The sequence below is a fragment of the Coturnix japonica genome, chromosome 3 (assembly GCF_001577835.2).
Source record: "Coturnix japonica isolate 7356 chromosome 3, Coturnix japonica 2.1, whole genome shotgun sequence".
Classification (NCBI taxonomy): domain Eukaryota; kingdom Metazoa; phylum Chordata; class Aves; order Galliformes; family Phasianidae; genus Coturnix; species Coturnix japonica.
The window spans coordinates 85,549,833-85,576,335 of NC_029518.1; the positions used below are offsets into that span (position 1 = coordinate 85,549,833).

Consider the following 26,503-nt stretch of genomic DNA (forward strand, 5'->3'; position numbering starts at 1 on the left):
CGTTCTCCAGGTATTCACTGTCTCTTAGAATCATAGAATTATAGAATCACCGAGGTTGGAAAAGGCCTAGAAGATCATCCAGTCCAACTGTTCACTTATTACCAATAGCTCCCACTAAACCATGTCCCTCAACACAACATCCAATCGTTCCTTGAACACCCCCAGGGTTGGTGACTCCACCACCTCCCTGGGCAGTCCATTCCAGTGCCTGATTGGTGACTCCTTGGTGTTTTGTAGAAACATGTGGGGCATAGCATCAAGACTGATCATCTCTAGGGAAGGAGACTCCACCATCTCTCTGCTTAGCCTGTTTCAGTGCTCTGTAACCCTCAAATAATATTTTCCTCATGGGAACCCCATATTTTGGATTTGGGGGCAATTTGATCCAATTTTCAGTGTTTCTGACATATTACAAGTACAGCACCAAAAATCACAAAGTATTTCTGCAAGTTACAGCTGCAAATAAGGCTTTGGCAGAGAGATTGTCATTTGATGGAGGCATTAATTTCTTGTTTTTCTTCTGACCAATACAAAGCTAAGATTCTCCCTGAATGTTGCTTTACCATCTAAAACCACCACACGGAGCCACTGTGAGATATCTGGCACTCAGTGCAAGAAATCAGGAGGGTCCCCTCTCTATCTGGCTGTGTGTTATGAAAGAATACTTACCTCTTTCTGTACCCAGTCTTTCTCACACCCTTGCTGAAGCCCCGATTTTATATTTTCAGCATGGATGATGGTACGTTAACACTGCCTCAAACTCATTGACTTCTGCAGAGCTGCATCAGGCAGAAATTTGTCTCACAATTTTTAAAGACATTATTTTCAGTGAAAAGCAAAGCAACTATTCCTGCCCATGACAAGGGCACCTACATGGTACAGTCAGAGCTAATAGTCCCTCATACCTCACAAACATCGGCTGAGGAAATGGCTCTATTGAGCCAGAATTAAATGCACTTTGGGGAGTAACCAATGACTTCCCATCAGCTAGCCTTTTAGTTAACGTTTGCTTCTCATCAGCTCAGACTCACTCTTTTGTCCTCTGAGGCAAACCTCACTGTTCTTCAGCATCATCAGGACCTGAAATGCATTATGTTGCTGCTTTATGCCTCTCCATGCGCCATAGATTTCACAGAGACTTCATAACCACAGCACTTACAATCCCTGTTTTTACAATTCTAATATCATTAACATTTGGGTATTCTTTTTTTTTATTATTATTATTTTCTCTTTCAAGCTTGTTGCTTTAACCTTTAAATCAACAGTTCTGCAACATTTCAGTGCTTTAACGTGAAGTGCTAAAATTATCACTGAATGTTTTAACATCCTTATCACTGATTCTGATTTTGTATTTTGCCTAAATGGAGAACTCTTGATTATCCAAGGTAACGCATGGGGGAGCTGGGAGGACGAATGAGAGAATGCTTAGATAAGGAAAAAACAGAACAACACAAGACGTCTGTAGGTTAGGATTATCAGCAGTGCTGTAATGGGGAAAGGGAAGGTCAGTGGCACATCTCTAGTATGAAAGACTTCCCTTCCAGGGAATAATCCATAGCCTCTGGGCACTGCTTATCCCAGAAACTTATCCCTAGGCTGTGCTGGGACCTGGTACCACCCTTCTGACTCTGTATTCTGCTTTTTATCTCTTCAAAGTGTTTGAAATAAGTGTGAAGTCTGTGTTATAGCCTGGCATTTCAATGGCATTGCTTTGTGGGTACAAATTGAATCCCTTGGGATGTGGCTTCCAGTCTGTTTGGGTATTTGAGGGTACACAAGCTGCCAGGTAACACCTTCCAGGACTGGGGTGCAGGTGACGAAGACTTGAGAAGTCAGGGAAGTGAAAACTGTATAAAGGTGCTGATGTGTCTGTACTGCTGACTCAAACCTGCTTGGGGAATTCACCCCCCAAATGCATTGTACTGCTTCCAGCTGTGGGCTGCCTCTGCAGATCTCTCTGTACCAGGAATGCAGGCAGTTCAGCATACAGATAATTCTGAGAATTCAGATAGCACTGAGAGTGAAGTATGATTACAGATCTTTAGCTTTATTTTTTTAATTACCTAAGAATGAAAATAAGTCAGTAAAATAAAGACATCTCAAAGAGGAGCTAGAATTGTAACCTCAAAGAAGAATCATGTAGGATTATAGAGGGCTCTTGTTTCTTTGGTTATTGACTGGCTGGACATTAATGCCAGCAAGTATCATTTTCCTTCTGCATTTTCCATTGATTTGTATTCAACAAGGCAGGTCACCCATCATTTTGCTTTTAGGTCCAAAAGAGCGACTAAGCCATTGGCCCTTGTAGAGCAGCTGCTGGCACTTGCAGAGTCCCTGTATTTGAGCCATTAGCTGGAAGTGAGCTCCAGGCTTTCCACTTGCAGCAGGGTGGTTCAAGAGTGCCTGGTGCCAGCTGGCCTGGCTGCCCTGAGCTGTTCCCAGCCAGCCTGAGGTGTGCTCTGCCCCTGGGCTTCCCAGTGACTTTGCTGGGGTTTGTCACTTGAAACCTGGATTTGTAAACCTCATCTCTTAGCAGCCCAGGCAGACTCCCTAGAGATCACAGAGCTCAACAGTTGATTTGACATTATTATGCTTAGGGATGTTTTTGCTTTTTTTTTTTTTTTTCTTTTGTTTTGTTGTTGTTTTGTTTGTTTTTAAGGGAAAATCATGCAAATCCTTTCTCTTCTTCCTCCTTTCATTCATTTCAAAGCTTTCAACCTGCTGTGACGTACTGGCCATTGTAGGTACAACAAATTTGACTCATAACCCTTGCATAGAGAGCTTAATAGGAAGTACTTGTACTTCTGCAAGTGCTGAACATCTATAGGTTTCTCACTGGCATTGGTTATTTTAACACTGAAGTTACCCCCAGACCAAGGACTAACATGGAATTTGGAAGATACACTGGCATCCTTTTCTGAGGAATGTTTTCAGTGTAATTTAATTTTCTAAATGCCTGTATGAATCTGGATGTGAAAGGCCTTAAGGATAGGTCAGAAAGGCAAGGAACTTTCCAGGGTTTTAAAATGAAAGGTATTTCTGTAGTAAATACCTGGAGATGAAACTGCTACTTCAATCACATAAGATCATTTTAGCTGCAGAAGAGGGGTTTTATTTTATAACAGGAAAAGGTGGAGAAAGTGATATCCACAGTGTTTCTGGTCAGATTTCTACGATTAATTTGTTCCTTTACTGCAGCAGCAGACATTATAGCTTTATCTACAACCTCTTCGGAGATTTCCTCTGTTACTGGCTATTCTCAGACTGAGGTAATTTCCCAAGCATTCACAAGGGGCCTGGATATTGTGACCTGCTTGAAACCTAGGAGCTCTGCTCTCTGCTATGATTCCCCTAAGGTCATGGTCTGACAGCCCAATTTCTGTGCCAGGTAAGCTGTCATGAGGCAGCATGAGCTGCATCCCTGAGGCCTGTAAGCTGTGCAGCAGCAGGCAGTGGTGAATGGGATATTTCAAGTGGTGAGAGAATCCTTCTTTTCTGGCTGCTGAGCAGAGCCACCAAGCAGCCCTGACAGAGCCTGTCCTATGCCTGAGTGGGAGTTTGTAAAGGGAGATGAATATTTAACATATCCCCAGACTTTGATCTTCTGGTTGTAGTCTGGATATGTCAAAAGCCACATAAAAAGAAACCAGCAGTGGTAGTGCTGCCTTTATATTCACCAATGCAGAGACTGGAGCACCTTCCTCATTTCAATTCCTTCCATCTTAGGTTTTTCATTTCATTCTGCAATTCATCACTGACGATCTTCGTCACCAGGGTGCTGGATGCTCATGCTGAAACTTCTTGGATTTGCAGGCTTTCTACTGGGTATCTGAACCACTTGGTTTACAAGCCTTTCTTTGATCTTCTGGATGAATTGGGGATGCATGAAAAAAAGCATGGCCAGCAGGCTGAGGGAGATGATCCTCCCCCTTTACTCTGCCTTGCCGAGGCCACATTTAGAATACATTGTCCAGTTCTGGGCTTCCCAGTTCAAAAAAGACAGGAATCTCCTAGAAGGAGTCCAGCAGAGGGCAACAAAGATGATAAAGGGCCTGGAGCATCTCCTTTATGAGGAAAGGCTGAGTAACCTGGGTCTGTTCAGCCTGGAGAAAAGAAGGCTGAGAAGAGGATCTGATAAATGTTTATAAATATCAAAGGGGAGGTGGGAGTCACTTGGATGAGGCCAGGCTCTTCTTGGTGATGTGTGTGATAGAACAAGGAGCAGTGACCTAAAACTTGAACATAGGAAGTTCCATACAAACATGTGGAAGAACTTCTTTACAGTAAGGGTGATGGAGCACTGGAACAGGTTGGCCAGAGAGGTTGTGGAGTTTCCTGCTATGGAGATATTCCAGACCCATATGGATTCCTACCAGTGTAACCTATTGTAGGAAACCTGCTTTGGGAGGGTGGTTGGACTTGATCCCTTTAGGTCCTTTCCAATCCCTGGCTGTGGAGCTGTAGCTGCGGGCTCAGGCAGGACCCATTTCTTCTCTTCCTGCTGATGTTGCTGATAGTTAAACACCTATGTTCAGGTGCTGTGTTTCCAGGCACAAGCCTCTGCCATGTCCTCCTGCCCCATGCCTGTCAGTGTTTAAGAAGCGTTTGAACAATTCCCTCAATAGTATGCTTTAACTTTTAGTTAGTCCTTGTGTGATCAGGCAATTGAAATTGATGATCTCTGAAGATTCCTTCCAACTGAATTTGCCTCACCTCACCTCACTGTGTTTTATTGCTCCCTATTTCACTTGCTGTCTGTTGTGACTTGGACTGTGGGCTTGTCAAAAAAAAGCAAGGCCATCCACTGTGGATACTAAGAGCTCCTCTGGGATGCCAGGTTCATAAGGATTTAGTGCCTTCTACTCTGTGGCTGGGAATTTCCTCTAGGGGAAATGTGGTTGGATTCCAGCTTAATGTATGTGAAACAATTTAGGCAGTTGGGAGAAGGTTGCTGTCATAGTGCTCTGATGTGCTATAAGCCATGTCTGACCTGGCTTCTGGCAGTCAAGTCTGGCTCTGTGCATGGGAAAAGCAGGCAATGGTCTGAGACAGCTGAGAACAACAGCACAGCAAATGTTTTTCTGCTGATTTTATCAGTCAGAGACCTGGGGAACTGTGCTCGTTGCTACTTCTGTAGGGCTTTCCATCCAATATACAAATTTCTGTTACTTTTGATACTTTCACCACCTTCTGCTATTTCTGTTCTCATGTCTACCTTTATGATATACTTTCTCTTCCATCCCTGCTTCCTCATTCATGGGGCAGAAAAATTCAGTTTTGCCTGCACTCTGGAGAACCCTCAAGTGCTGCTGCTGCAGCTGTGACAAAACTTATTGTGGCCTAAGTATTCGAGTAGCCCCTGCTGAGATTTGTGTGCTCCCAGCAATACCTGAGCTAGGTATTTTAATGCTGATTCAGACATGTATGCATGAACTGCAGTCATCCTCGTTATGGCAGCATATGGCAAAATTCTGTAAGCTTAACACTAACGCTATTAACGTCTGCATATGTGTGAGTGTTGTCCCTCCAGAATCAGCACCTTAAGTTATGAGAGGAGACTTCTGCAGATGACATTAGTACTTGGCAATCTGAGCAGAGTGTTGTGAGGTTATGACGTGTATCTCTAGTAAGATTGCCTGCATTGCAGTCTGCAAGATTATAGATAATACAGAATTGAGAAAGAGAGTTTAAAAATAAAACTGTTGCTCTACAGATTAGTGGAATCTTTTATTTTCTGGTCCATATACTCCTGAATCTCTTCATCCACATGAAAACGCCAATGTTAGCATCTCTCTTTATCTCAATAAAACTATCACATTAGTTAATCCTATGTAGTGTTTTAAATTTTTCATTATGAGGGAAATAAGGTTCTGCTATGTGGCAATCTTATCATGAACATGAGTTTAATCCTAGGGAAGCAGCTCTTCATTGCTAACTGTAACTATATCTGTGACAGCTCAGATGGGGGTAGAGTTGGTATCTCTTTTCTGGCCTTAGGCTGAAATATTGGAAATAAGGAGTTTGTTTTTTTTTTCTCAGAGAGGTTGATAACGTATTGGAACAGGCTGCTCAGGGCAGTGGTGGAGTCACTGTCTCCCTGAGGGTGTTGAAGAATCATGGAGATGTGGCACTGAGATCCATGGCTTAGAGGACACGAAGTTGATGGGTTGATGGTTGGACTAGATGATCTAGTGTCCTTTTCTGACCTTAATGGCTCTATGAGCTCTTCCCAGGTCCAAGAACATACCCTTATCTTTTCCAGGCATGCTCTTTCTCTTGTGACTTGCTTTGGAAAGAAAGCTGGGGAATAACTGGAAAAGGAAAGCTGACCCATAAAGCTGCACTTGGAGGGCAACTTGCTCTTCTCTTTCTCTATGTCTTAAGCTTTGGTGTCTGCTTCACCAGCTCATTCTTACCCCGAAGTTCTGTCCCTGCTGGAGGGCACTTTTATTTCAGGTTATCTCCAAAATAACAGATCCACCCTCTTAGACCCTTCCAGGTTGGGACACAGACCTGCGTACTGACCCTGCGCCTGTGCCCAGCTCTGCAATGCTTATTTCTGAAGAAAATGAGAGTGTAGGGAGTAACATAGGGCAGTCTTCCTGTTCTAGATGTAAAATGCATGCAGCTGTGTTAGGGCTATAAAAAGTGATATATGAATGCTTTCTCTTGAAACCCTGATATGACTTTCAGCTTGTTTGTGTAGTAGAAAGCCTTGGTGAAAGAAGGAGTGGAAAAACATGCCAGAAGTACATAAATAACACTTTTGTCAAAGAATGTTTCTAAAGACCTCCTAAATATCAGCTTTTGATGGTCTTTTCACACAAATTCCATTTCTATACTGTTGTTTTCAAGAGATTTCTTCACAGCCTAATACCAGGAAAGCCATTTCACATGTAAGCTTAGGCGAGGGTATGTTTCAAATGTGAATCTTCTGGGGATTTATTGAAGGCTCTTATTTAACTTTGCTGTATGATATAGTGAAACACCATCTCCCTCCCACTCTCACTGAGTTATGTGAGGGATATTGAAACTAGGGGGTTGAAACTTGATGATCATTGTAGTCCTCCTTTTCAGCCCAGGCCATTCTATGATTCTATTGTGTCAGACAGTTTACTGGGCATAATTTCAGTGTGCAGGCAGATGGGATGTGAAATTCCAGGCCTTCAGGTTGGTCTTATCACCTACTGAATTGCTTCTTAAGAGCAGTATGCACTCCTAAGTGGCAGCTAAGTGCTGACATTTTTCAGTGCAAGCCCATGTACTAGATTTTCTCCTTTGACCTTTTCCTGCCTACAGTGAGAAATAGTGAACGTGGAGTTGCCTGCCATTGACTTTACTTCTCTCTATCTCTTTCTTGACTAAATTCATCCTGAGCTTTATCTTACCCACTCTAGCACCGGAACAAACTGCTGAATGTGATGCTACATATTTCACGTATGCCTGTGTTATGTGCAACCTGCTTGGAGGACCTGACAAATCCTTCTCATGCTGTGTGGGTTATAGCATGCAAAAATATATTGTATTCATAGGAGGATGTTGCATATGTTCAGAAACTGTTGAAAGTCTGTGGAATTCTCATAATTGTTTATTCATTCTTTTGTTTAGGAGTCAGTGACCTGTAAGTGCTCATTATGAAGAGAGATCTGGTTTTCTTGGTGACTCTAATTAGCCTTGCCTTCCTGTCACTGCTAAGGTCTGGATATCCTCAACATATTGCAGAGGAGTCCTGCTCTGTTCAGATTCTTGTCCCAGGCCTCAAAGGTAATGTGGAAGTCTACTTCATTCAAATGCTAATACTTGCTTTCTAACGGGCTTATCTGCACCACTGGTATTTTCTAACAGAGACAAAAAAAAAGGTACTTTTTCTCTTTGTCCATTTTGTAGCCTCCTTGTATGTGAAGTTTTAAGGTTCTTAAGATTAATTAAAGTCTGTTAAAATTAAAATGGTATAGAGAATGCATGCCAAAATTTCCCATACTTGCTCCTGATCATTAATGCTCGCTTTTCTGATATACATGGCCTATTTGTTTTCTCTGTGTTTATACTCATGACTGATAGAAGAAGACTGTAAAGTCAGGCCATACATTATGCCTCGAGATATTTTCATTGCCATTTTGCAAAGTCCTAATGGGAAGTATTTTGTACGTTCTGCTTTTATGCTTGTCTTCCTTTGGGCTAAATTTCTATTGGTTTTAAATGCCGGATTACCTTTTAGAAGAAGTAAAAAAAAAAAAATTAAAGTTAGGTTTTGGAATTTTTATATTTTCTGAGGGGACTGAAGCAGAATTTTTCCAAAATATTCCCTCAAAAATATGGTATTATAAACCATTGATCCTCCTGCAATAAAGCATGTATTAAAGTACCTTAGGTAGGAAATCAACATCTGCAACAGTGTCCACTATGGTGTGAAATCCCAGCTGCGTTATTAGATAGTTAATAAGAGAGATGTCCATCATGGAGGCTATGGTGTTTCTACTGAAGCGTAATGTTCCATTTGAGAAGAACAGAGCTGGTCTGTTACATCTAAGTCTTCTGAGGTATGACTAAGCCTTGAATGAATTAGTTCCACTAAGATATTTGCTGTGAAATAGGCATAAAGTAATAAAATCTTTATATAATTCACAAAGAACAATACAACCAAGGTAAAGGTGTTGCCCAGAGTTATGGAGATCACTCAAACAGTAACCACAGCAATGGGAACCTTAGTCTTTGAAATGGTTTCTCAGGTCAGAGAAGTTGTGAGGCTTTGTCAAGTTTTGTGACTTCTTTGCCTTAGTTTCCCTACTTCTGTAATCTGTCAAAATTAACAGCTTTAGCTATGATTTTTATGAAGGGACCATTATTGCTATTATATGTAGCACAGTCTTTTTTAGAATGTTTAAGCAGTATAATAATAATCTTGGCCCTTTTCCAAAAGGCAAACCTGAGCCAGGAAACAACAAAGAAGGCTGGAAACCATCATATGCCAATGATTTCACTCTGCTTCATGTATTGAAGGCACTGCAGAAGTGAGAAAGATTGATGTACAAATTCAGTGAAGCACAAAATGGCCTGATGCAGCCCCAGTTGATGTGAAGTCTCTAAAAAGCTATCAGTGCTCCAGCTATACTGTCAGGGGGCCTGGCTCTGAGCATTGTTAATGAGATACTGCTGTCCCCCCCTTGGCACAACTCCAAGCCATTTCAGTGGCCAAACCTTCCTTACAACTGAACGTTGATGTGGCTGTGTGCCCAAATTTCAGCTCCCACACAATGGGGTTTTCTCACTGCGGTTGTTAGATTTGCCCCTGCTCCTCCATGGCTGAGCAAGATCTACAGAGACGGAGCAACAGAAACCTGCTCCGCTGCTAGGCATGAGCTAGGCAGGACTTGAGAGAAAGAAGATACTGGGAACACGTGGAAGAAATGATGGAGACTATGGAATGTGTGAAAGGAAAAAGGAGAAGGTGGTGGCGATGCAGAGAGTGGAGCCCAATTGGCAGCTGAGGGAGAAAGACTCCAGGAAAAAGCATCCAAAGTAGGGGAGTGAAATGAAGAAATTTTAGAAGAACGGGAAGAGATAAAGGGAAAAAGAGAGGAAGGGCACAGAGAATGAGAATGAGCAGAGAGACTGGAAACTGGAGAAAAAAATAAAGTCTTAAGAAAATAACACAAAGCCAATTAGGACCCTACAGAACAAAGGATATTGGAAGGGGGATGAGATGAGAATGGAGGTGGAAATGGAAGATGAAGAAAGCCAGTGAAGACGCCCAGAATAGAAAAAAGGCACAAATGAGAGTAAGGTCAGCAGCTTAGGTCTGGGACTGATTTTTTTTTTCTTTCTTTTATTCCCTCCCACCCCCCAAAACCTCACCTGTATAAAGGAGAAAAATGAAATGAAGGAGGGAAATGTACCATGGCTCTGAGATTCCAGACAACAGAATTATCTGTGTTTTAGAAAACCAATAATATTAATAATGGGAAAGTGCATTTTGTGTGAAGAGGATAGCAGTGTTCTACTGTATTGCTCACTACACTGTAAAGAAAAAAAACATTACACAGAATAATCCTTCAAAGCTTTTTTTGTTTGTTTTGCCATCTTGTTTTGTCTCCTGTCCATAATCTAAGGCAGGAATTGTCTCTAAATTGAAGAAATATGAATTTGAAGGCTCGACTGTTTGGTGGATAAAATGTTGGTTAGATGGTCATAGCCAGAGGGTTGTTGTCAAGGGTTCTATGTCCTGCTGGAGTCTGGTCACAACTGGTATCCCCCATAGATCCATCCTGGGAACAGTAGTCTTCAAAATCTTTATCAATGACATAAACAGTAGGAATGAATGTACCCTTAGCAAGTATGCTGATAACACCAAGCTGCGTAGTTCAGTTGACACAACAGAAGGAAGGGATGCCATTGAGAGGGACTTGGACAGGCTTGAAAAATGGGCCCACATGAACCTAGTGAGGTTCAACAAGGTCATGTGGAAACAGTTACACTTGAGCCAAGGAATCCCAGATATGAGTACAGGGAGAACTCGTTGAGAGCACTCCTGTAGGGAAGGACTTGGGAGATCCCGATGGATGAAAAGCTGGACATGAGCCAGCAGTGTGCTCTTGCAGCCCAGAATGCTGATGATCAAGACGGGTGGCCAACAGAGAGGGAGGTGATTGTCCCCCTTTACTCTGCCTCTGTGAGGTTCCACTTGGAGTACTGTGTCCAGGCCTGGATCCCCCAGCACAAAGTATAATGAGGAGCTGTTGGAGTAGATCTAAAGAAAGGTCACAAAGACAATTAAAGGACTGGAGCATCTCTTCTGTGAAGGACAACTGAGGGAGCTGGGCTTGTTTAGTTCAGAGAAGACTCTGAGGAGACCTCGTGTGGCCTTCTTGAATGGAGCTTATAAACAGGAGGAGGACCAAACTTTTACGCTGTCTGATAGTGATAGAACAAGAGGGAATGGTTTTAAACTAAAGGAGCGGAGATTTAGTTTAGATGTTAAGAAGAAATTTTTCACTCAAAGAGCGGTGAGACCCAAGCACAGGCTGTCAAGAGAAGCTGTGGATGCCCCATCCCTGGAGGCATACAAGGCCAGGCTGAATGGGGCCCTGGGCAGCCTGATCTGGTGGGTGGCAACCAGCCCACAACAGCGAGGTTGGGGCTACATGGTTCTTAAGATCCCTTCCAGCCTAAGCCATTCTATGATAATTGTCTTACTCAGTGACATACAACACATAAAAAGTTAATGTTACATAAATAAAAACAGTACTCTTTTTTTACACCCTTACTTGATGATACTGATTCTGCTCAAACAGAAGTAACTGAAGGCAGTTATCATCAGCCAAGGAATACTTAACAGTTCATGCAGTTAATATTTGGTGTGCTATTTTTATTACAGTAGATTGTATCACTCAAAGTAGGAAGAATGCAAACAGAATCAGAGACAAACCCTTCCCAGTGAATTCACACAAGCAAAATAACAGCAATAGATTTATTCTATGAACTATCAGAGATCACTCCCAGAGGTGACAGTATGGTGCAGTATCAGGTTTGTATCTGCTACCTAGGTGCTGCTACTCTACCTAGTAGCTACACTCAGTACTAGGGCTAGATTTCTTCTGGGATTGTGGGGCATCACAATACCATGCAGCATTGCTGGGCATTTTGTTCTGTTACTGCAAAGCACTGGGAAATGAGATGTGTATTTGTATAGCAGGGTTGGGGCACAGAGGACAGGAGTAAGGAAGATGCTAAGTGGGTGGAATGGCTGCAGCTGGAGAAAGAGGCCACACTGCAGCTGCTGAGCAGGAAGCACAATTGCATGACTGCAGCCTCTTGCACTGAAGGGACAGGGACTACCCAAAAAAGGGACTGGAAAGACTAGGTATCTTTCTCAAATAACAATTATTTATTTATTTACCTAAATCAGTTGATGTTAGTCACTGATAAATCATTTCTTGTCTAAAATTATTTATATTATTTTATTTTATTTTATTTATTTATTTTTTGGCCCATGACACCTTCCCAGTGCTCAGTGCACATACAGCAGAAACAAGGGCATAAGAACTGCAAAGCTAAACTGGCCACTGCTCAGTTCCTGATAGCAAAGGTCTTGCTGCTTAGAACAGCTGATAACAAAAACTTGCTAAGTGATCTGTAGCAGGACCTGTAATGGGGTAATCTCCTCATAGGGAAAGTTTCTTAAACACTCACTAAGGAATGTGGTGTCATCTTATTATAGGAATAAATACAGGCAAGTGTAATGGCCTGAAGCAAGAGTGATCTATTTTACTGATCCCTAATGTGCAGCTTTCACTCTGAAGAACGTGTAAAGCAATAGGCTGTAATAGCCTGCTCTGAGCCTCCAGAGAGCAGGGAAAAGTCATTGTCAGGATTTATCTTTGGGAAGCAAAGAACTCATAACCAGCCCTGAGGAGGGAAAGACAATCATACAGAACCTATTGGTTACTTGGTAATAAAGAAGCGGTGTTCCCAAATGTGCCAAATAATAGCCTGTTCCACACTAACAGTATTATTCACTGGGGATTATGTGGAGTTTGTCCTCATTAAGGTCAGAGAATGGCCTATTTTTGCATGTCTGAAGGCAGGAGAGGTGGTCTGGAGCTTGCTGGCAGCCTGAAGAAGGAAACAGGTTGAGGGCTGAGCCACCTATGTCTATAAGGAGTGTGAGCTGGAGGCTGCAAATCTGAAATGTGCAATTTTGGCTTGTTTTTATGTGTTACTTCTGTAGTCCTTCTCTAAAATGTACCTTCCAGTTATGACAGAGAGCTTGAGGGGAACAAGAGAACCACTGACCTTCCTGTTATGGTGCTTACTTTATCTTCCTCAAGGACAGCTGTTGCTCACTCTCCTCTCCTGCATTACAGAGCTGAGGCATCAAGCCTGCTGTGCTAGCTATAGATTTTTTATCTTAATATTTTCTTTTCCATGGAAGCTGTAGAAGTTTGCGTTTTTTTTTCACATACATTTATTTAATAAAGGTGGTTATTTAAATTGTCTTATTTTCAACTGGAACAGAATTGTTTCCTTCAGACTGCCTGGTGTGATTCTGGTTTTAGAAGAAAAAGAATGTTGATAAGACACTGGTGGTTATAGCTGCTGCTAAGCAGAGTTCTACAGAGCTGAGGCCATTCAGCAAAGGGTCCAAATTGCTGGCAGGGGACAGAATTAGGACAGCTGATTTCAACTGGCCGTAGAGATATCCCATACACATATTCCATGTGTATGGATTCCATTCCTTCACACAGAAGGAGTATTGAAAGGAGTGGGAGTTCATCTTTTTCTCTTGTGCTGCTCAGGTGGGTAGCTCAGGATCAGTTGTGCAATGATGAGCAATGCTGTATACGTTTGCATAAACATATGTATGTAGTCATAATTATTATCCTTTTCTCTATCTTAGTAAATAGGTTTATGTCAACACACAAGTTCTACTCTGTTTTTTTTTTGTTCCCACTTCCCTCCCCTTTTCCACTGGGAAGGAATGAGTGAGCAGATAACTTTGTGGTGATGAGCCACCTGCCAGTTCAAATCACATCAATCATTCTTTAAAATTCTATTTGCCTGAGAGATTTTTAAATTTATATTAATAGAAAACAACAACAGTAGGGAACAAAACAATTTAAGTGACTCCAATGAAAGATGCCAGGTAGGCACACTGTATGGGAATTGTTGGGTTCTGGCCTGAAACACTGATTGGTCACCTGAGGAAAGGACCTGGTCAGTCCTGGGAGTACAGGTGAAGGCAATTCATCTGTGTGACTGGAAGGGGGTGGAGTCTGGCTGCACATCTCTTAGACCCCATTTAAGGGCTGACTGCCACTGGGGAATTATCTCTCTTTGGAGACTCTTCCTTGGTGAAGCTTTCCCATGTGATCCTAGAATCTTAAACATGTATCCTGTTATGCTTTGCTGTGAAGAGGCAGTGTTTGCTAGATACTCAAGATGTGTTTGGTGAATGTGAAGATAGAAGGCTATGTGTTGAGTTGACGCCTTATTCTGAGGCTTCTGCTTAACTAAATAGTGGTATTGTTGTGCTGTGTTGACTAAAGCTGTGAGGGTTCAGTAACATATTGACTTCAGTTTTGTTGGTAACTGTGTTCACTGCGGGAAAGTTATTCTCTGTGCTTCAGAGCTCTCAAGCTATGTTTTGCTTGCTTTTATTTTTTCCCTCTTTAGTAAGCTTGTATTTTCAGTATAGAAAATGACACTATTGTCACTGATACCAGTAGAAAATAGTTCTGTTTTAATGTTGTTCTCCTTTTTATGTCAATAGGAGAGGCTGGAGAAAAGGGGGAGAAAGGTGCTCCGGGTCGTCCAGGTAGAGTTGGCCCTCCAGGAGAAAAAGGTAACTTTGTTAAAGAAGATATTTTGAAAGTAATTCCTTGCCTAATGCTGCCTTTTCTTGTGAAGCACTGATGATGGGAATCCTCTGTTTGCTGGATAACTAAACCATTCTTAGATGTTTCCATGTACCTTATATGCTTATTTGTAAACTAGATTTTGCTTTCAGGTCCAGAAAGTCTTCAAGAAAATGGTGTCATTTTTTTTTTTTTTTTTTTTTTTTGTAGGGAAGAGGGGAGAAATCATGAGGTTTGCATTCCTTGTTTCCTTTTGTTTGTATATGTGAATGTTCTCAGTGCCTTAATTAAAACCATTGTGGGAAGGCATTAAGCTGTAATAGGCAGAGATGGCCGTCATTGATTCTGTATTTCTTAGATCACAGTTCAGTGATGCTTATGGGAAGATGGTATTAAAACTGTGTTGTAGTTCACAAAATATTTTGAGCTCCTGAGAGGAATAGAGTTCAACAGCATTCAGTTATAGAGCTAGGAGAAACAACATTTCTGTCCTACAGGAAATTCTGTCTTTTCGCGTTTGTTCTCCTTCGGAAGAAAGGAAAGCTGACCTTTGAATGTTTTCCAGGAGATGCATATTCTGAAAAAAATCACACTAGGTTTAGTCAGAGCCTTTTATTTCAATACTAAAATGAAATATTTGACATCCCCATCATTAGAACATTGGAGTTTTTACCAGACTGAATTTGCCAGCTTCATTTTGAAGCCATCACAGTGGTAATTTATACTTTCTTACAGTGACACGTATTCTGTTACATAGTACTTTTGGGCAGATATGGAAGTCTTATTTCTGCTTTTTCCCTTGAGACCAAGAATCATGGGTAGAGCTCATACCCTAGAATTCATTGAGAAGCTTACAACTCCCTTGAGGTGTGTGTGTGTTCGGTCTGTGTACTTTCCTTATGGAGATGTAGCCTTCAAGGACAACTGTCATAAAAAGAAAAATTTGGAAACTAGAATTTTAACTCCCACAAGGTAATGCAGCATGAAGAGAAGTGAAAGTACTTCTGAATAACTTTGGTTAGGTCATATAGAGGTCTCTAGTCCAGTCTCCTACTTAAAGCAGGACAGGCTTAAAATTTAGATCAGGCTGCTCAAGGTTTTGTCTGGTGGACTTCTGAAAATCTCTAAGGATGTAGATTCCATAATCTTTTTGATTGGCTTGCTCTCCGGTCTCATTGTGAAATATGCTTTCCTTAGGGCCAATCAAGGGACTGGCATCCCTACTCTCCAGCACACCAACTGCTCCCGAGGTTGTGAGCAGACTCACAGAGGCTGCTCTGTGCTCCTTCCTGTCACTGATGAAGATTTTAAACACTATTGGTCCCAGGACTGCATCCTGAGGGATGGCACTCATAATCAGCTACTGATTAGATTTTGTCAGCCTTGCAGCAGCTCAGCTGAATTTCTCAGCACCCTTGGATGCTTTCTCACCAATGCTATGGATGTGTGTTCAACTTAAGTATACTCAATTGTCCTCTAACATAGGTAGCATCTCCTCCCTGTGTTCTGTCACCAGGAGCGAAGACCCAGTAGAACACTTTGCCAGTAAAAACAAAGGCAAAGAAGGTATCAAGTATCTCAGCACTGTCTATCTGTATCATTGTTTCCTTCCTTCCAATCGGAGTGCCCATGTTAGTCCTCAGTCCAATTTTTACTGCTGCTTTTCCTGTTTTTTTCCTTTTTACTGCTTTTTCATGCTATTTTCATATACCCAGCCAAGATAAACTTCAGCTGAACTTTTTCTTTCCTTACTTCATCCATGAATACCTAGGGAATACTTCCATTCTGTCCTTTATTAGCCTCTCTCTGTGCCCAGCCTCATGTGCGTACTTACACTGTGCTTGTTGCCCCATCATATCTGGGTGGCTGATATCATTAAATAGACTCCTAGTTCCTCCTGTTTGTTTCCCAGGATATGACCATTTATGGTCTAGTGGTCATAAGATGGGCAAGTGGTCATATCACCTTTTCATGGGGAGCTGGGGAGTCTCTCCCATTGCACAGTCTTATGTCTTTCTTTGAGCTTTGCATTTTGTTGAATGAATTCCATGATGTAACTTTTCATTTGTGTAGATTTATATGTAATATTGCATTTACTTGGAAAATCATCCTAAGAGAAGCTCAGTTCTAATAATTAGAACAGTTTTTCAGTTTTTCATGTGTCAATATGTCCAAAACATGGATGTGACTGGATGAAGAAACATTGAAAAGAACATTCATTGCAAGAGAAATGTACGTGAAACTGAAAAGAGATGAAAGAAAATTTAATATTTATGCATTCTATATCATATTTATCCAGGCAGTGCTTTCAGTGCAAAATCTCTTACTGTTTCTGTAGCAACATTTCCTTTCTGCTTTCCTTTTGTGTATCCAAATTTGACTTGACATGTATATAGTTTTGTGATGTTTAGTAAATCCTTCCTTCTGTTATAGTAAGAAATTTCACAATGATTTTCTCAGAAATAACCAGTTCAGCATCTGTTCCTGAACAGATTACCTAATATCCATTTGTGATCTGCTATTGGCTTTGCCTTTTAGCGCAATTTTTTTGATCTCTTGGGCATGTAACACTAATGCCCTTGATAGTCTTGTCCAACTATTTTAAAATCTCAGTTGGTCTAAAGCTTAGACTTGTGATCCGGGTACCCAACACATAGCTTACTGAATAATGTTGTCTCACATTCCATTTGCCCCATTCTATGAGTACACTTAGATGCTCACAGAAGCTCTGTTTCTGTTCAGTACACTGTTAAACTGCAGTCTCTATGTTAACACATATGGCCCCCTGTAGTTTTTAAGCACATTTTTATAGAGGCTTGATAATTGATGTCTTATTGGGTTGGTATTTGTCTCCTTCTATGGATAGAAACTGCTACATTTCATTGTATATCACTGCTATTTGAATAAGTGCTGGTTTACACAAGGGAAAGATTATAATTCTTCTGTTTTGGTGTTAATTTATAATAATAATAATGTATGTAAGAAAGGGTTTTTTAAGGTATGTTTGACCTGAAATGAACACCTCAGAATTAGAAAGTGCTGCAAATGTTTTCATCATTCTTTCTTCATAATATTGACATGTTTTAGTAATTCAGACGCTCATAAACATTGAAACTTTCTGGTACTTTCTTGAAATAAATCTGTTTCTGAGTGTCCTGATGTTTCAGGGTGACATCAGACATCCTAATGTCTTTGGGCACTGATTAAGGTTAAATTACACTTACTTTTGCCATTACTTTTAATTAATTGTATAGGTCAATTATGATGCATAGCATGTCAGCAGAATTTAAAACTTTGTTGGCCTTATGTAAAGTGTAGAGCGCTGGATCAAATAAAATGTTAAGTACAGTCGTATGATATTCTTGGGATGGGACCAAACAGTCTCTACCTTTGCAGTGTTAGTGCAGCCTCTGATTTGACTTCACAGAGTCACAGAATTGCAGGGGTTGGAAGGGACCTCAAAATCATCAAGTCCAACCCCTCTCCTAAAACAGGTACCTTACAACAAGTTGCACAGGTAGACACCTGGATGGGTATTGAGTACCTCCATAGGAGACTCCACAACCTCTCTGGACATTCTGTTCCAGTGCTCCATCACTTTTACTGTAGAGTTCTTCTGTATATTTGTATGGAACTTCCTGTGTTCAGGTATGAGGCCACATTGCTCCTTATCCTATCACAGTGCACCACCAAGAAGAGCCTGGCTTCATCCATTTGCCTCCCATTAGATATTTATGGACTTTGATCAGATCCCTTCTCCCTCCTCTTTTCCCCAGGCTGAACAGACCCAGGTTATGCAGCCTTTCCTCGTGGGGTGGTATTCTCCAGGCTGTTTTTCAGCTTCTGTCAGCTAATGCTTTCCTAGGCAGTTCTCAGGCGTGTTCTGGGAACTAACAAAATGAACAGCTTGCAACTGATTACCTTAGTTTAAAGAGAAAGATGATTTAGGATTATGGAGTACACCATTCTTGGCCAGCTGGTTCCCAGTGCTAGGGAGGAGTCCCAGGCATTTAGTTTACTAGTACTGACATAGCCTCTAAGTATGAGAGAAGAGTCATTAATTTAACTGGATTGGAGCCAGAGTGCTCAGTCATTTGTATAATCAAATTCTAAAGAGAGGTAATAATGTCTTAATTTATATTTTAATATTACTGATTGCTCATTAATATGTAATCAATCAATCTCTTACATTCTGGAGTCAACTTTTACAGGAATTTATTGCTCGCTAAGGAGTGCTGCAGGCAGAATTCCATATGAAAGTCCTGACATTGGCAGCTGTGGATTCACAGAGTGGGTATCTAATTCAAAACTATCTTCCAAATCCAACTGAACTCAGTAGGATTTTAAGAAAACTTATGCTAAATGGAGTGGACAAAAAAGGCTTCAGTATAGGCTTCAGTGTAAGTAAATATCTAGAACAGGGACCTTAGGGATACATCATTTAATTTATACTTACAAGATGCCAAACAATAGAACTGCTGCTTAAAACTCAAATGCTACTCTGAAATCCTTAGCAGCAGTACTTTAAAATGATTATGACTTTTCCACTGCTTTCCTACACTGTATTTTGTTGTACTATTTTTATCTTCCTTTACAAATTTTCTAGTCTTTCTGATCTCTTGTCAGCATAGGTAGCTGTTAACAGTTTCCTCTTCCTCCACCTACATTTATTCAGTGGAGCTTTTAAAGATGCACTTTGTCACTGAACTACCTGTCTCACATGGTGGATCATTGCTAAGAGATGTTTATTTCTCCATTGCTCGCAAGAGGAACTTAGATAAATAGCTTAAAAACCAAACCTTCAGGTGGCTAATGCTGGGTAAAATGCATTTGTCCCAGACATGTAAAATTCCACTGATGTATTCAGAATTCTTGGATTTCTGGTTGTCAGTAGTTCTAAAGGGGGGAGGGTCTTGAATAAAATTGTTATATCCTTTAAAAATACATTTAATCCTCATTTAAGTCAAGCTAAATATTTACACTGGGAATACTGGCTGCAAGACTAAGAAAATGTGCTGTGGAAGATATTGTGCAGTATGTCTGTATCTTTTATCCTTTTTTTTTTTTTTTTAGTTATTCTATATTTTATTTGTTCTTTTTATTCTGTATTCTTTTTGTAAGTATCCTCTGCTGGCTGCTGTCAAAGATGGCACTGGAGCTGGCAGACTTTTGGTCTGGCTTGGGACACTTCTGCTTATATTGCAAAGTAGATCTCTGTGATATCCATTATATCAAATCATAAAGAATTCATTCCTCAAGTTTGGGAAGTAAACTACTGTTCTCTTTTTCCCTTTGACACGACTCAATTTGATGTGGCTGTGAAATGGTGAATTTGAGTTTCTACCGGATTTGTCTTTTAGGCACCTTCTTTTTTAAAGGTAGTTTTATGCCCTCTTTTCTGTTCCAATTAGTTCTGTCTAAAGAAATTGGCCATACTATCTGAACACCCCCTTTTACAGTGTTGCACAGAGCCAAAGCCCTCATCTTTTCACCGGTTGTGAAGCCCACCATTCATCTCTGGTTATTATTTCTTCTCTTGTTTGTGAGCCTGAAAAGGCCAACAAGAAGATCAATTAGAATTCCTTTCTCCTCAGTTCCCCATAAAATCCTTTAAGTCTTCTATAATTGGTTCCTATGTATATCACCTTCATCTGGGAGATGACAGGTGACTTGCTTCGTATTCTCCATTCAAACACTCAGTTAAGTTTCCTACTTTTGGTCTATGGAGACTTAATTTCTTTCATTGTCCTCATTTCTTTCCAGCTCTCACTTCCTGATTTCATTAAGACTCTTCAGGCTCCATTTTTGGCAATCATAGGGCCACTGAAAAGGACTTTTTGAAAGGTTTTAAAACTTTGAAACCCTCAAGGCAGTTGGGTCTCTCTTGAAGCTATCTGATTTATTCTGCAGAAGAAGCAGAATAAGCAAGCCCCTGGAGTAGAAGCGGGGGTTACTCACTGTAAGAGAAAAACTAATCCAAATAGCTCCTTAATGAGCACAGGGGACTTAATGTATGTCTTTGTTGTTTGAGGTAGCACACTTTTTACTTCTAAGCAGATCGCGTAGTTCTTACTGGTTATTACTCCATAAGTTGTTCATTTTCTGAGCAGTATTTATGAGAAAGAGGGAAGATGATGTAAGAGGCAGGTTTCATCAGTTTTATTATTTGAGGTCTGGAGGAGCTCAGCTCAGTTACATCAATACTTGGTCTGTGGTACATATTTTATTGGTAACAGTGCTTCTGCTTGCTTTGTTAAGACAGTGATGGCAAAGAAACTGTTCCACTGAATATTCTGTTTCTCCTGAAGTCATTCTAATATTTGCTCTTTATTGCATAAGAAAGTACAATTAGTTGAAAAGAGTCTAAAGTCAGGCAAAGTAAGTGAGTCAAGCTGTCTTACACCAGATTACTGTCTGTATGTCAGGGATATATACAGATAGATGGCAGTGACTGGTTCAAGCCAATATGCTGACAATTTCAGTTCATCTTAAGAGGTGGGTGGTTGCTTTTAATTTGTTAAAACTAAGGAAAGTGATTTTTTGAATGGCATTTTTTTTTTTGCTATAGCTGCTGCTTGAAGTTTCCTACTGAACCACCTTTAAAATTAGTAACATTCAGCATTTGTACAAGCATCTGCGTGTGTCTGTGTTCAAATATGGCTTCCATTCATTTTCATTTTTCTTTAATATAGCCTTTGTAAGAAGAAAGAATGAAGATGTGGTTGCTACTGTAAAAATAATTAACAGAGCCCAAATTCAGCCTTACTATAACTCAGCTGCAGTGGGGCCACTGTGTTAGATGAAGCTATTAGTCGTGCTTGGATCCCTTAGGTCTTCTCAGCTCCATGATGCATTGATCCATATGTTTTGATGGGATCCTCCCTTACTGTCAACATTATTTAGGCATGATCATGTGGCAGAAGTTTGCAAAAAGTTTTTCCAGTGGATCTCAGACAGGATCTGTCTTCATTTGACCCTGCATACTGCTTTAATGTCACTTGCTTTGTAAAGTTCAAATCATAATTCCTCCTCACAAGGAATAAATTGAACTTCTGAAGTTCTATGAGTATTGCGAGTACATTTCTTCACTGAAAAAACTAGTATTGCAAATATGCTGGAATCTGAATTAATCAGAATACACTGTTAATATGTTTTGTCTTTCGGTACATATAGGAGAAATGGGAGACAAAGGACAGAAAGGCAGCATGGGGAGGCATGGAAAAATTGGTCCTATTGGTTCAAAAGGTATGCTTAGTGCAATTGCTTCTCCATTTGTGTTTCAGATGAAAAACTGTTATCATTTGTATTTGGTTAGCTGCTCTCAGACTTCATAGTTGGCTGACTGCAGTATGAGGTACTCCCTATTGACTGAGTTCTGTAAACCATTTACTTTTTGCTCAGCACTGAGATCTGAGAGTACTGGTTAATCGTTAAATAAAGAATTTTGCATCCTAACAGGTAAGTGTGGATAGTTAAGAGAATTAGATGGGAAGACACACTGTATTTTGGCATCTTTCTAGAAACTGCAGTACTTGAATTCTAATCTTGTGTATGCTGCAGGCTTGGTCATTTTTGACCAACCACATTTACTTAAGCATCTGGATTATGAATCTAGATTTAGATTGCAGTATATAGCCCTTTTTGTCTACAAGATCCATGTTTACTGCTTCTATGAAGTTCACAAAAAAAGAAATGTGTTGGTACATATTCTTTGCATTCAAGTTTCATAACTTTGGTTTGCCTTTCTTTTTTTTTCTTTTTTTTTTTTTTTTTTTGTGTATCAACTGGGGCAGAAACGTTTTTATTCTTCCTTGGGATTCCCTAAATTTATATTCTTTTTCGTATTTTTAGGTGAAAAGGGAGATAACGGTGACATAGGACCACCAGGTCCTAATGGTGACCCAGGTAATCTATGACATGCTTTGTCTATAACGTGAAGGATTTTAGAAGATGCAGCCATCATCACCAAAGATGTGTCTTTTAAAATACTGAGAAAAATAATGATAAATAAATATTTAGATAGATACTCCTCATAGCCACTAGTGATATTTTCAAGTAATGTTAAAAAATACATATGTTGAAGCTGCAGTAGTTGGTGGACGTGCAGTGTATTTGTTCAAATGGCGTCTCAGAGTTACTTACAGGTTTGATGAATACAGTGGGAAATGAAGTGCAACTGTCAGTAACATTCACCACTGATAGAAAAGGACATCTCTGTATAGCTTGCTCAGGATTCCAGACAACTCAAAGGATCAGGTGTCATTGCAGGAACTTAAAAAGAATATATATACTCCAGAAGAAAAGGTGGAAGTCTGGCAAAAGAAATGTAAGCCTTAGAAAAATGGCTTCTGATTTTGCCCATTTTTGTTCCTTCCTAGTGGAGTGCACTAAAGTTGCATCAATTAGTTTTCTTATGAGAACATAATTTGTCACTCAATTCTTGAGCCAGGCACTGTCTTGTAGTCCAACTACTTGGTACTTAGGATTAGATATCTGTGCTGAGTAACTGGATAGTCAAATGCAGATTTGAATAATTACACTCAGAACTGGAAGCCATAATTGATTCTCTTTTTGAGATTTGAACTCATAGAAGTAACAATTATACTTTTAGCATTCTCATTCAGATATTCAAATCAATATCAGTTTGGCATAATAGATGTCTTCCTATTCTTTGAATGGAAGATGTACAGTAACTTCTGTATTTGAAAAGCGTGGAATTGCATTTTACAGCTAATGATGTGCATTACGTGGTTGGAACATTAGCCTTTTTGATCTCCTGTTTTAGATTCCTTGTGAGGAACAGGTGAACAAGAAACTGTAGATTTTTGCTCTGGAAAAAGTGCTTTTTGGAAAAGACTGAAGATGATAATTTCATCCAAATGTGACATTTTGATAAACATTTTTAGTGTTATTTTTTTTTATTTTATTTTTTTGACAGGGGATATCTCTCTGAGTTCAGGTTAGCCCCAGTTACACAGGACTGAAGCTTCAGAGGAAAGGAGGTGTTATGGTTAGGTTCAGACAACTGTGAGAACCATTATGGCACATATTCATAGAATCATAGAATCACAAGGTTGGAAGGGACCTACAAGATCATCTAGTCTAACCATCTCATTACTGTACCTACAGAAAACGACTAAACCAGATCTTGTAGCTCCTCATCCAGGCGCCTCTTGAACACTGCCAGGAACAGCGACTACACCACCTCCCTGGGCAGCCATTCCAGTGCCTGACCACTCTCTGAGAGAAGTTCCTTCTTATGTCCTAGTCTAAATCTCTTCTGGTACAAAGGAAATATTAGGAAAGGCTACAAGTTTTGGGCCATTACTTATGAAACAGATGTGTCTCAGGGCTGCCTGATGGGCTTTTTCATGAAGTTATGTGGATAATAATTGAATTTAGACGTGCTGAAGTCAAAAAGCTCTCTGTTTCATTTCATAGGCATCCCCTGTGAGTGTAGCCAGCTAAGGAAGGCTATTGGTGAAATGGATATCCAAGTGGCCCAGCTGACAACAGAACTAAAATTCATAAAAAATGGTAGGCTAACTTTATACATTTTCCTTTCTCATTGCCACATTTTAATGGTGGAGTTGCTCATAGAGAGTATCACCATCTTGCAATGGATTTGTAAAGCTATTTTGGGGTGTACAGTAAGTTGGTTTATAGAAATGCGAGTGCTCACTTTTCAGCACTGCCCTCCCCCGCAGCTGTTGCTGGTGTGCGTGAGACAGACAATAAGATTTACCTGCTGGTAAAGGAAGAAAAAAGATACAAGGAAGCCCAGCTCTACTGCCATGGAAGAGGAGGGACGCTGAGCATGCCCAAGGATGAGAATGCCAACAATCTGATCGCCTCGTACATCAACCAAGCCGGGCTCACCAGAGTTTTCATTGGGATTAATGACCTAGAGAAAGAGGGAAATTATGTCTATTCTGACCGTTCACCCATGCAGACCTTCAACAAGTGGCGCAGTGGGGAGCCCAACAATGCCTATGATGAGGAGGACTGTGTGGAGATGGTGGCATCTGGAGGGTGGAATGATGTTGCATGTCATATTACCATGTATTTTGTGTGTGAATTCGATAAAGAAAATGTGTAAGCTTGTCCGCTCTTTATTGTAAGAAGTTTTTAAGCAGGTTGTATAAGTTAGCCCATGTTCATAGAGTACAAATAATATTTTACACGTAAGTCATATCAGTGTTGTACAGCTGTAAATATAACTTAGGTATTTCAAATATCGTTATTTACCCTTCAGAAGGGAAGAGCACTGATGAGTAAGATATAGGTTGTTTTTTTTCTGTAGGAGAATGTACGTACTTAGAGAAAACTGTTGTTTGGGGCTAAATTCTACCCTCAAAGTGTTTAACACGCGATTGCATGACTGTAAGGGAAGGCAGAATTTGGCTTTTAGTTTTTAGAGTGATTATTTCTGAAGGAATGGATTCTTAGTATTCTTTTATCTTAGCAAATTTAATAGTTATAGATGTTAATTGCTTGTAGCACTACAGGGATATTCCAGCAAAAAGGTGAATAATTTGTATACTCCATTTAATTAGCACAAATATTACTGTAAGTTTTTTTTGGATGTAAAGGTGTTACAAGTCTATTTCTTTTTTTTTTTTTTTTTTTAATAGCCAAGCCTAGTTAAGAAATCAAGAGTCCCACCAATTTTGTACAGCTTGTTTATTAAAATATATATCATGAAGAGTTTTAGTGCTGGCAGAGGATTCAATACTGAAAGAGGGATCCATGCCAGATGAGAGCACTGGGGTTGGGTAAAGGTAAAAGTAAGATTTAGGTATTTTGCTATCTTTAGTTGGAAATGATTCAGTGAATGAACTACTTAAGGCCCCAAATAATTTTTTTTAAGTGAAAGTGTTTCCCATTTGTTAAAGATAATTTTGGTATGTCGTGTTACAAAACAAACAAAATACTGACCCTTCACAGTGTAAGGCAGACTACGTAAGTAGACAACAAATCTTACAGAAGTGGTTTAGCTAATCGTTTTGGCAGGACAACAGCCTGCATGGTTACTCGGACTGTGGGAGTGACCTGAAAAGCAGCAAAATTGTCCAAGATTCTCCTGTTTATGTATATAGCAATAATGTCATTTTGCACAAATAATTTATGTAACTCAATTTACAATTGCATATGATGGAAAATGTGATGTATATTTTAAGAAGTCAAGAACATAATTTCGCAAAAAAAAAAAAAAGATAAATTACTTTGAATCTTCCTAGAAGCCAGTTGCATAACATCTAATTCTCACTGAAATCAACTACGGTGCCATGGTACATAACCAGAGATCAGGCAATTCTGTTCATATCCACAGTCTAACAATATTTGATGTGATGCTATTATTAAATACATAATAAAACAAGCTATTTTGTCTGATGTATTTACTCTGTGAATTTGAATCTATTATACATATGTATGATACTAGCGTTGAAGATCCAGTAGGAAAATCCTATAGAATATCCCAGCTCCAGAGCAGCCATTCAAAGAAACAGATGGTCCTTTGACTGTTTCACCTTCTTTCTTATGAAGATAGGCATAACTCCTATACATTAGGCTTTCTTCACATTGTGTATTGAAATCTATTAATGTGGATATGTTTTGCCAGTGCTCAAGACCCTTTACAGAATTTACAGTGGAAAAAAATAGTTGGTTAGAGTAGTCTTTTGAATATCATGGTTACTTCCTGTCTGCTATAGAATCCTCAGGACCCCTTCAAATCTCAAGTGTATTTCTGTCAAATCATTGCATCTATATTAAAACATCTAAGCCTCTGGAATTCCCTTATTATGCACATACTGAAGATGCTACTTGTTTTACATTCAGGTTTTGCAATTTTCTACAGTTACATTTGCTTTCCTTAGAAACATCAAAAGAGGCCTTTTGGGGTGGTGTTTCCCTCAGCTCTTATGTTCACCAGGATATGTTTTTGCAATTATTGAAACATGAGATGGAAAGGAAATCAGTTGTTAGAGACTTGTATGTTCTTTTATTCTCTTGGCTGCTACAGTTCTGGTTTCACTGTTTGGGTAGGGGAGCAAGGCTGATACATAAGATCTCTAGCTATCCTGCAAGAAGCAAAGACGACAAATCTGATACTTATCTCTGTGTGGAACTGGGCAAGAAAGGAGAGC

The 26,503-nt window shown here is 40.0% G+C and overlaps 1 protein-coding gene across 2 annotated transcripts in view; it reads left to right on the forward strand.

Annotated features, from left to right (window-relative positions):
• Positions 1-25,752, forward strand: part of COLEC11 (collectin subfamily member 11) — a 38,150-nt gene extending 12,398 nt beyond the window's left edge. Inside the window, exons 3-8 of one of the 2 annotated variants that reach the window (XM_032443521.1) lie at positions 7,609-7,764; positions 14,270-14,341; positions 21,528-21,599; positions 22,206-22,259; positions 23,796-23,891; positions 24,044-25,752. In XM_032443521.1, the coding sequence (XP_032299412.1) occupies positions 7,635-7,764; positions 14,270-14,341; positions 21,528-21,599; positions 22,206-22,259; positions 23,796-23,891; positions 24,044-24,453 (834 nt within the window). In that variant the 5' untranslated portion in view covers positions 7,609-7,634 and the 3' untranslated portion in view covers positions 24,454-25,752. The remainder of the gene's footprint in view (positions 1-7,608; positions 7,765-14,269; positions 14,342-21,527; positions 21,600-22,205; positions 22,260-23,795; positions 23,892-24,043) is intronic. The other variant, XM_015859357.2, reaches the window with a different exon arrangement.
• Positions 25,753-26,503: the final 751 nt, after the last annotated feature.